This window comes from Pseudorasbora parva, chromosome 16 (assembly GCF_024679245.1).
Source record: "Pseudorasbora parva isolate DD20220531a chromosome 16, ASM2467924v1, whole genome shotgun sequence".
NCBI classification, from domain to species: Eukaryota; Metazoa; Chordata; class Actinopteri; order Cypriniformes; family Gobionidae; genus Pseudorasbora; species Pseudorasbora parva.
This window is the reverse complement of record NC_090187.1, coordinates 44,663,767-44,676,305: the sequence shown is the minus strand read 5'-3', so window position 1 is coordinate 44,676,305 and position 12,539 is coordinate 44,663,767. Positions and strand designations below refer to the sequence as shown.

Here is a 12,539-nt window from a genome sequence, read left to right as displayed (position 1 = left end):
CAATGTAATATCACAGTTATTGTACAGTCAGTCATGTAATATCACAGTCAATGTACTATCACAGTTACTATACAGTCAGTCAATGTAATATCACAGTAATGTAATATCACAGTCAATGTACTATCACAGTTACTATACAGTCAGTCAATGTAATATCACAGTCATGTAATATAACAGTCAATGTACTATCACAGTTACTATACAGTCAGTCAATGTAATATCACAGTCAATGTAATATCACAGATACTGTACAGTCAGTCATGTAATATCACAGTCATGTAATATCACAGTCAATATACTATCACAGTTATTGTACAGTCAGTCATGCAATATCACAGTCAATGTACTATCACAAATACTGTACAGTCAATCATGTAATATCACAGTCAATATACTATCACAGATACTGTACAGTCAGTCATGTAATATCACAGTCAATATACTATCACAGATACTGTACAGTCAGTCATGTAATATCACAGTCAATGTACTATCACAGTTATTGTACAGTCAGTCATGCAATATCACAGATACTGACAGTCAATCATGTAATATCACAGTCAATGTAATATCACAGTTACTGTACAGTCATGTAATATCACATTTACTGTACAGTCAGTCAGGTAATATCACAGTCAATGTACTATCACAGTTACTGTACAGTCAGTCATGTAATATCACAGTCAATGTACTATCACAGTTATTGTAGAGTCAGTCATGTAATATCCCAGATACTGACAGTCAGTCATGTAATATCCCAGTCAATGTACTACCAGAGTTATTGTACAGTCAGTCATGCAATATCACAGATACTGTACAGTCAGTCATGTAATATCACAGAAACTGTACAGTGAGTCATGTAATATCACAGTCAATATCACAGTTACTGTACAGTCAGTCATGCAATATTACAGATACTGTACAGTCAGTGATGTAATTTCACAGTCAATATCACAGTTATTGTACAGTCAGTGATGTAATACCACAGTTACTGTACAGTCAGTGATGTAATAAAGTTACTGTACAGTCAGTCATGTAATATCACAGTTAATGTACTATCACAGATACTGTACAGTCAGCCATGTAATATCACAGTCAATGTACTATCACAGTTATTGTAGAGTCAGTCATGTAATATCACAGATACTGACAGTCAGTCATGTAATATCCCAGTCAATGTACTACCAGAGTTATTGTACAGTCAGTCATGCAATATCACAGATACTGTACAGTCAGTCATGTAATATCACAGAAACTGTACAGTGAGTCATGTAATATCACAGTCAATATCACAGTTACTGTACAGTCAGTCATGTAATATTACAGATACTGTACAGTCAGTGATGTAATTTCACAGTCAATATCACAGTTATTGTACAGTCAGTGATGTAATACCACAGTTACTGTACAGTCAGTGATGTAATAAAGTTACTGTACAGTCAGTCATGTAATATCACAGTTAATGTACTATCACAGATACTATACAGTCAGTCATGTAATATCACAGTCAATGTACTATCACAGTTATTGTACAGTCAGTCATGCAATATCACAGATACTGTACAGTCAGTTGTGTAATATCACAGAAACTGTACAGTCAGTCATGTAATATCACAGTCAATGTAATATCACAAATACTGTACAGTGAGTCATGTAATATCACAGTCAATATCACAGTTACTGTACAGTCAGTCATGTAATATTACAGATACTGTACAGTCAGTGATGTAATTTCACAGTCAATATCACAGTTATTGTACAGTCAGTGATGTAATACCACAGTTACTGTACAGTCAGTGATGTAATAAAGTTACTGTACAGTCAGTCATGTAATATCACAGTTAATTTACTATCACAGTTATTGTACAGTCAGTCATGTAATATCACAGATACTGTACAGTCAGTGATGTAATTTCACAGTCAATATCACAGTTATTGTACAGTCAGTGATGTAATACCACAGTTACTGTACAGTCAGTGATGTAATAAAGTTACTGTACAGTCAGTCATGTAATATCACAGTTAATGTACTATCACAGATACTATACAGTCAGTCATGTAATATCACAGTCAATGTACTATCACAGTTATTGTATAGTCAGTCATGTAATATCACAGTCAATGTACTATCACAGATACTGTACAGTCAGTCAATGTACTATCACAAATACTGTACAGTCAGTCAATGTAATATCACAGTCAATGTACTATCACAGTTATTGTACAGTCAGTCATGTAATATCACAATCAATGTACTATCACAGATACTGTACAGTCAGTCATGTAATATCACAGTCAATGTACTATCACAGATACTGTACAGTCAGTCAATGTAATATCACAGTCATGTAATATCACAGATACTGTACAGTCAGTCATGTAATATCACGGATACTGTACAGTCAGTCATGTAATATCACAGTCAATGTACTTTCACAGTTACTATACAGTCAGTCAATGTAATATCACAGTCAATGTACTATCACAGTTATTGTACAGTCAGTCATGTAATATCACAATCAATGTACTATCACAGATACTGTACAGTCAGTCATGTAATATCACAGTCAATGTACTATCACAGATACTGTACAGTCAGTCAATGTAATATCACAGTCATGTAATATCACAGATACTGTACAGTCAGTCATGTAATATCACGGATACTGTACAGTCAGTCATGTAATATCACAGTCAATGTACTTTCACAGTTACTATACAGTCAGTCAATGTAATATCACAGTCATGTAATATCACAGATACTGTACAGTCAGTCATGTAATATCAGTCATGTAATATCACAGTCAATGTAATATCACAGATACTGTACAGTCAGTCATGTAAAATCAGTCATGTAATATCACAGTCAATGTAATATCACAGATACTATACAGTCAGTCATGTAATATCAGTCATGTAATATCACAGTCAATGTAATATCACAGATACTGTACATTCAGTCATGTAATATCAGTCATGTAATATCACAGTCAATGTAATATTACAGATACTGTACAGTCAGTCATGTAATATCACAGTCAATGTACTATCATAGTCAATGTAATATCACAGATACTGTACAGTCAGTCATGTAATATCACAGTCAATGTACTATCATAGTCAATGTAATATCACAGATACTGTACAGTCAGTCATGTAATATCACAGTCAATGTAATATCACAGATAATGTACAGTCAGTCATGTAATATCACAGATAATGTACAGTCAGTCATTGAATATCACAGCCAATGTAATATCACAGATACTGTACAGTCAGTCATGTAATATCAGTCATGTAATATCACAGTCAATGTAATATCACAGATACTGTACAGTCAGTCATGTAATATCACAGTCAATGTAATATCATAGATACTGTACAGTCAGTCAGTCATGTAATATCACAGATACTGTACAGTCAGTCATGTAATATCACATAAACTGTACAGTCAGTCATGTAATATCACAGTCAATGTAATATCACAGATACTGTACAGTCAGTCATGTAATATCACAGTCAATGTACTATCACAGTTACTATACAGTCAGTCATGTAATATCACAGTCAATGTAATATCACAGATAATGTAGTCAGTCATGTAATATCACAGATAATGTACAGTCAGTCATTGAATATCACAGCCAATGTAATATCACAGATACTGTACAGTCAGTCATGTAATATCACAGTCAATGTAATATCACAGATACTGTACAGTCAGTCATGTAATATCACAGATAATGTACTATCACAGATAATGTACAGTCAGTCATGTAATAGCACAGATAATGTACTATCACAGATAATGTACAGTCAGTCATGTAATATCACAGATAATGTACAGTCAGTCATTGGATATCACAGCCAATGTAATATCACAGATACTGTACAGTCAATCATGCAATATCACAGTCAATGTAATATCACAGATAATGTACAGTCAGTCATTGAATATCACAGCCAATGTAATATCACAGATAATGTAGTCAGTCATGTAATTCACAGTCAATGTAATATCACAGTCAGTCAAGTGCTATCACAGATACTGTACATTCAGTCATGTAATATTTACTATAGTACTATTACAGTCTCAAACACAGTACGTTATTGTTTCTATGCGTGTCACTCATTCACAGATCAATAATCTTCATAATGCAGATGTGTGTGGTCAATAATCATGTTTCCTGATAGGAAACTACAGTGCTGTGCTGCTGTTACTATGGCACCCGTGTTAATGTGCCATAATATTATTCACTCGGTTCTGCCGAATCACATTAAAGAACATCAGCATTACCCTGGTACTGTAATAAGCGGTTATACTCAAAACCGACCTGTCCGTTGATATTTCGTTAATCTCTGTTATGGATCTAGTTTTGTTTCATTGATTATAACAAGGGGCGTCATTGTTTTGACGCGTCGCGTCGCTCTCAGCATCGCGTCAGCTCTGATTTACACACATAAAACGCATATCTCACACACACGCGAGTGTTTGATCACAATAATAATCCGTCGTTGCGCCGTTTTGGACTTTATTAATCCCGCGAGCGCTGCTAATGCTAAAGCTAATGTGAGGCCAGCGGGTGTTAGTCGCGTCCGTGTGCGGCGAAATCTCGTTACCTTTCTCTCACCACCGTCCATGTCGCGCGCCGACACCGGGACCGAGCCGCGTGCAGCTGTCAGGAGCCGGTAAGCGCGGGCATGATCCGGTGTTGCTCCCGTTCTGATGTCCGTCACTGACTGACTGACTGACTGACTGACACTCATCTGGGACGGAAGCCGCGGAGGGTCATTACGGAAATGCGTTTCTGTATTTCTGCCGTGCTGCCGCTAGGGAGCAGAAAATCCACACGCATGCGCTGAACTGACTTTTTTAAATACATTAATTTTTTATTAATGCTATAACCAGAACACAATGCAAACATATACATATAATACATACATAATCTCAATACTTGCATCCGTTACAACGTTACAAAAATTACATTTTTCTAAAGGAGAGGTGGAAGTCTATCTATGGTAGCCTACACACTTGGTATGCTTCGGACAATAAATTTAGTAAAACACATCTACTATTTTAAACACGTCATTTATTTTAAACTTGTGCAGAAAAAAATCCCTTTAAAGAAGATAATTTGCCATGTCCACTCCCTAATATAGTTCTTTTAATGCTTTTTTCATGCCTGTAACTCAAGAAGCTTTCAAGATATCGTAATGTCCTTCTGGATTCTCATTCTTAATTAACTTTTCTTTTAAAATCTTCATTTTCAAGGCGTTATGGTTAAGTCCCACTGCAAAAAATGCTTTTCTTCATTAGTATTTTTGTCTTGTTTCGAGTCCAAACATCTAAAAATTCTTAAAACAAGAAGTATTTACTAGACAAGTAAAAATTATTGTCTTGTTTTGGGAAAAATAACTCAAAAAGAAGAGAGTTTTTGCTTAAAATAAGATAAATAATCTTAATTCAAACAGAAAACAAGATTATTTTTCTCACCCCATTGGCAGATTATTTATCTTATTTTAAGCAAAAACTCTCTTCATTTTGAATTATTTTCCCAAAACAAGACAATAATTATTACTTGTCTAGTAAATGTTTCTTAATGTAAGAATTTTTAGATATTTTTAATAGAAACAAGACAAAATTACCAAGTACAAAAGCATGTTTTGCAGTGCCCACAGAAATGGAAATCTCAATGTGGCTCCATGTTGAATTTTCAGTGGTCAAAAACCAAATCCCTTTTTAAACAGCGGATAGTTATTGTGTTTGAGGAAGAATGTCTAAAGAACAAATAAGCAGTGATAATGGAAATGTATCTTGTTTCCCTCTATCAAAACAATTGCATGAAACAACTATGTCAATGATATCTTTAATACTTCTTGAGTTACAGGCACAACTTTAGACAAAAAAGTGCTTTTCTCCCATTTTTTAATGGTCACCATTGGCATATTATGCAACAAAAATTGCTAAAGTTTTCACTAAAAGATCTACCAATCTCTATGTGAGATTAAAATAATGATCCTGCCATCTTTCTAAAGTCATTTTTACAAGCCTGTAATTTGGCTCCAAATCTAAAATTGTCATTTTGATCCTCCTCTACTAAACATTGATTACTCGGTCAATCCACCGCTGGGACATTTAATATTCTGGCTTCCATTGCTAATTATGTTTGTTTGAAAAGACTGGGTCAGAACGCCCCCCTGACCCGCCGGGAATGAATGCGAGCTCGTCGTTATTGTGTTAATAATCCTGGATCAGAATATCTTCATCTCTTCTCTGATGATGAGGGCGGGGCCACCTGTCACTCACATGAGATCAGCCAATAGCAAACCACAGCCATCCAATCAACTCCCCACAGACACACTCAAGCCCCGCCCACATTTGTTCTTTTTTGAGAAGCGATGGGACCTGATTGTAAATTGTCTTTATGTCAATTTTGTCTCAGATATTCCTCCTAAAAATACCCAAAGAGAAATAAAAACAGACTCAAATGATCTCTATGAGATATAAAATAAATGTGAAGCAGCATGAGAAATATTTGATTTTATATTGTGGCGTTTAATCGCAGATTTTACGATGTTAGGCAAATTTCTAATCAATGGCATGAGGTGTGTGATTTGTTTGTCCAAACAAAGAATTCTACCTGATCTGACCCGTTAAAGAGGTCCTATAATTATACCCCGCTTTACAATATGTAAAATAAGTGTGTGTATGTGTGTGTGTGTGTGTGTGTAGTTTTAGCTCAAAATGCACCACATTTAATTTTTTATAGCACGTTGAAATTGTCACTTTTTGAGGGTGAGCAAAAACACGCCGTTTTTGTGTGTGTCCCTTTAAATGCAAATGAGCTGGTGTTCCCGCCCCTTTCAGGTAGAGGGCGGAGCTTCAAGAGCCCATGTTAGCAGCTTTGATTACCTCACACACACACACACACACACACACACAGAAAATATCAGAAACTGTTCAGCCTTTTATGATCAAACCGGAGTTGGACAATGATGGAGGGACTCCAGAAGAAGAGAGAACATGTAGAACGAGACAGGACGCTTCTGAAGCGATAGTTGATGAGTTTATGAGTTAACGATCTTCAGTTATTGATTAGCATATTCTGTCATGATAATCTCTAAATCGCTGTGAGATGAGCCAGAGAATATCTGCTAATGAAGAGAGAACAGGGATAGTTCAGTATAATTACGGTTATAACTGATGATGTCATCTTCTCGACATGAGGCCATCCTTAAAAATATTCTTGTTTGCCGTAACCCGACCGACCCTGTCAATTTAGGGCCGACTCAATTTTTTATTTTTTTTCCCTTTTAGTCCGACCGACTTGCCGGTTGTAAATGGGCTTTAAGACCGACCAATTTCTTTTTTTACTTTTCAAACAACTAATACAACAGTAATAAAATAATATGAATTATATTTTAGAGTATTATAAATGTATAAATTGCCTGGGCCATACAAACGAAGGCTACGTTCTTTCGTTTATAGAAAAACCCGTGACGTCATCTATGTTTACACTATGGTTAACGGATGTCACACTATGGCCTGCACGTGCGTTCGTTTCGGCTCGGCTCATACTCTCATTCACTGTAACGTTAGACTGTTAAAGCCCTGTCGGAGATTTCGCCGCATTGTGTGACAGGAGTCAGGACCATGGACACGCTACACACACCAGGCAAGTGCACTGCAGAGGGGAGGGCTTTAAGCCCCTGCCCTTTTTGAAAATGAATCAAAAGTGCCCCTCTCAACATTTATCATTACTATATTGTGGCGAATAAAACAACGTTTTATTATAACAACGTGTACAAAACAGTAACAAATGGCGGAAAAGCCGTTTATCTTGTCTCTGTCAGTCTGAAATGTCGTTGTCATAACGCGTTGCTATGGGTAGCGTGTGTTCTGCTCGACCCCAGCGCGTGGTGGGAGCGGCGGCACTAGTTGTAACTTGAAAAATAATGCTTTATGTATGGTTCTGTCGATGGATACACGTGCACTACAACAGCGATAATAAAAGAAAACATGGGCAAAACGGTCTATCTTTGTAAACTGTGTTCAATGCATGCGAGTGCTGCCGTATGACCAGTCATTTTCGCCGTCATCACTCAGTATATTCGCCAGAAGACGCGAATGAGAACTCTGCAGTGAGAGAAGATCTGTCTCTGTGCGCAGCGCGCGCACGTCTCACAGCGCGCAAATATTGAGTTCTTTCAAGTCTTGCGTTTGAACGGATAAACTCACACAAAAAGTATGTCAACATGTCGATCTTGATGAGTATCCATCAGACAGTCTGTATATGCCTTAAGAGAACTTTATACAGTTGAGAAAGACGATGCATATCTCTGTATTAGGTCTTAAAGGGGCAGTAGCCTTTACTGCTGTCTGTCAAACAAAAGATAAGGACTCACTCACTGCTCTTGATTGAATAGCTGGTTATAGACGGTTTCATCGAACGCACGCGCGTTGCTACGGTTACGCGCCTGGCCCGAAGTTAACTTCCGGTCTGTGTCTGTTTGTATGGCGCACTACTCAGTAGAAATACATTTTGACGTACTATTCTTGGTTAACATGATATAAATATTAAAAATCAAGCAGAGAGCACATGACACAAGTTTCCCAACATTATTCTTATATTATGAAACAAAGAAACATGTTATGCCGACGCATTGCATAATTGAAAGGCGAGTGCGCATGCATTTATATAGGCTACTGTGAACCCACCGGTAAAATTATGTTCGTTTCAATCCAGCTCAGGCATGACATAAATCTGTAGCTTACTATACTTGTTGTAGCCATTAAACAATGTTTTTTTTTCTTCATATTTATGTTTAAATATTATAATATTATTTTTAGATTTCATCTGATTATGATAGGCTATAAGTGCAAAGATGCGAGTGGGTCAGAAATGATTTTGGTGGTTATATTTAGTTTAATATTAAGTTTTGTTTTGTAAAAAGCCTTTCTTTCGTTTTGTACAAATTGTCTCTTAATTTTAATAAAGGGTTCTTCGGTTAATTGCATGTATTTAATTAATAAGAAATAAATAAGACTAGGTCGCGGAAGCCATCGCTTTCATCATGAACTGAAGCGCGTCTCAAATAAACTGAAACTCGGCAGGCTCGCCTCACAGACATGAGGAATATGTAGCCTAATATGTGTAGAAACGAAAAGATTTAAATAAGCACATGGTGCAGTGTTCAGAACTCACGGTAAACAACCAGCGTTATACAGATGATCACGGCGATGGGCATGAGCGGGATGTTAAAGTTTAAGGGATTAATCACTGGTCTAGTCTGTTAAACTTGTCAGAAGTTCTCGTTTCTAATCTGCCCTCGTGGTCTATTTTTTCTCTCATCAAAACCGAATACCATCAGTGGTTGTACATCAAGAGCAGGAACAGTTTTTGTGCGTTTTGTTTCGCGATCTGACCGGAACAAACAGAAGTCTCTGCAACGGCGTTAAGCGTTAGATTAAAGCGCTCGTCTGTGTGAAGACTGCAGGAGCCGCGTTTGCTGCATTGAACTGCATTGTTTGTATTAGTTAGGTTAATCCGTGAAGCAAGATGTTTTAAAAAAGTGGTAGGGACATGTCCCACCTGCAAATTACGCCTATGAGTTAAAAAAAAATTGGTTGATTGACGCCAATCGGACGTTCATGTATTTTTTCCGTCTATTTGAAAGTTCGGCTAATAAACATGGTCTTTTTTTTTAAGTTACATAAACTGCTTTCAGGAGTTTTTGACCGGCATATCATCAAAATGTCCGGAAAACGAAACCTCTGCCGGTCACTTTGACCGGCACCATTGTTTTCTAGCGGAAACTCTGGGATCAACGTGACGGTGAGTAATGAATGACAGGATTTTTGACCTACCCTTTAAGTGGGGCGTTTTCCCACTCTATATTAAAGACATAAATGGGAGATTATTTATAATAAACATGCTGAAACAAAAAAAAATCTATACATTAAGATAATGGTGCACAATCAAAATTAAAGATGCTAACGCATAACGCCGCATTCACACGGAGCGTAGGCGTTAACGCTTGACGGAGGGCGTGGCTGAAGCTGGGTGCTGACGCGATCGTCATAGTGACAACAGCCAATCACATTAACTTGCCGCTTGGACCAAAACACAACACAAAAAAGCGCCTTTTTTGGTTGTATGTGCGAGTACGATTGCCCGTGTAGTTGTTGTCAGCGCACTGCACAGGTGCACGAAGCTGTTAAGTACATTAAATCCCGAAAAAGCGCCGACAGCGGGAAGAATATCACGTAGTGGTCCAGGAGCTGCGTCTGGATTTTTAACGGTCTATGGTCTGGATGGTTCACGGAGCAGTAATGAACGCAATTGGCTAGCGTCTGCTGTAGGATATTTGCATACGGCGATCTGATTGGATGACGCCTGCGCTGGCGCTTGAAAAGTTGAGAATTCTTCAACTTCTGCCGCTTGCAACGCGAGTGAAGCGCCGCGACGGAACCCACAATTCAGTTCGGCAACGGATGATGTCACCCATTCAAAGTAAATGGGAAGCGTTAACGCCTACGCCCCGTGTGAATGCGGCGTAAGAAAGATAACGCATCCTCTGGTGTTATTGTCGTCTACCGGAAGTTAAGTTTGGGCCACAAAAGCGCGCATGCGCAGTAGCGTTTGTTTATGTTGTTACCGTTGAAACCGTCTATAGCTACTTAATTAATTGAATTCATAAAAACAACTTTTTGCTTTTTAATATTCAAATGCACTAGTCTATATCACCAGATGCGTTGGTCTGGCAAGAAGTGCAAGCCACTTCAGAGACACAAATAGTTGCGTGTTCTGAGTTAACACAATCGAGCGTAAAAATAAGAAACATATCACGGGAAAATACTAAAACGGGAAGACAGCGGGAAAAGAGCTAAAATACCTGAGAAACCCGGAAAAAAAGGGAGGGTTGACAGCTTTGAGTCAATGACAGCTAGCTGGTGGTTGGACCCTTTTCTTAAAGAATGCACCTGAAATTTATGCAATAAACATGTTTTTGACAAATATTTCAATTTGTTTGTGGTCTATATAGCCTGCAATTAGCCTATGCGCCCGAAGGCACGGCTTGAAGACCCAGTCAGTGATGTCACGATATGCCAATTTGTTTAAATTCATACCTACGTAATCACCATCACCAAAAATTAACTTTTTTTTTTGTATTAAAATTTGAAAAAAAAAAATATAGACCTACCTACCGACCCTTTTTTTAAAAAAATGTACTGTTACTGCAAACCAAAATATTTTTAAGGATGGCCTGATCCCGGGGGCGGGGTTATGTAAATGTTCAGGTGATGTCACTAGCTCGTTGTAGTCTCTACAGCCGTTTGTTGTAGTCCTTAAAGAGAGATTTCTGTAGAAGAAAATATCTCCCTTTGAGTGTCGTGATTTTACAGATGTTGTTCATGCTCAAACAGTGACACACACACACACACACACACACACACACACACACACACACACAGACAGACAGACAGACACACACACACACACACTACAGTTAAACAAGTCAAATCATCATCAACCAGCCCTTTAACCTTCAACATGAAAACACACGCATACACACACACACACGCATACACACACACACACACACACGCACACGCATACGCATAAACACACACGCATACACACACACAGGAACTGATGCGACACCCAGTATTGTAAAGCTCAGATTTGTTTTGTGCATTTTCACAAAATTAATGATGTCATTGTGTTTCTGTGAATTCCTGCAAAGAATGCTCCATTTTTAGCCCAACCCATACGTCCCACAAAACAATACTGTTCTCACTATTCTTCAAAACAACCCTAAAAACACTGGCACAGAAAACATAAACCGGCCACTGAGTTCAGAGGTTTCACACACACACACGCGTTTACAGTAACAAACTACAGGAATTCTGTGATTCTCTGAGGCGCTTACACACTTCATGTCTTTATATGAACTACACAGATATAACAAGATGAACAAATGCATGAATTCAAGTGTACAAATTCATTAGTTCATGATACCGAATCTAGAATACATTTTGTAATACAACATGCCAAACATCATTGTATTTTAATATTTTAAAATGTATTAATATATGTAGACATTTAGGCGTAGGCTACATAATCAGTCACATATGCAAGCATACTGCAGTGTTACCGATACACTGATTAAACTAATTATTTCGTGATTGCATAGACAGCAGAATATCATTCATGACTCAATTCCACCTATAGTAACTCATGGAGTCTTTATATTAGGCAGCAAGTGAACATTTAGTCCTCAGAGTTGATGTGTGTGAAGCAGGAGAAATGGGCAAGCGTAAGGATTTGAGCGAGTTTGGCCAGATTGTGACGGCTAGACGACTGGGTCAGAGCATCTCCAAAACTGCAGCTCTTGTGGGCTGTTCCCGGTCTGCAGTGGTCAGTATCTATCAAAAGTGCTGTCAATGGAAACCCAGACAACTCTCACATTCACCCAAAGGTGGCGCTGTTGTATCTCAGTCTATCGTGACTCAAACTCATTTTGAGTTCTCAACA

At 37.8% G+C, this 12,539-nt stretch overlaps 1 protein-coding gene across 4 annotated transcripts in view; it reads right to left on the bottom strand.

Moving 5' to 3' along the window:
- The window catches only part of secisbp2l (SECIS binding protein 2-like), a 40,938-nt gene extending 36,161 nt beyond the window's left edge, over window positions 1-4,777 (bottom strand). For all 4 annotated transcript variants that reach the window (XM_067419176.1, XM_067419177.1, XM_067419178.1 and 1 more), the window contains exon 1: window positions 4,621-4,777. In XM_067419176.1, the coding sequence (XP_067275277.1) occupies window positions 4,621-4,767 (147 nt within the window). In that variant the 5' untranslated portion in view covers window positions 4,768-4,777. The remainder of the gene's footprint in view (window positions 1-4,620) is intronic.
- Between the last annotated feature and the right edge of the window lie 7,762 nt (window positions 4,778-12,539).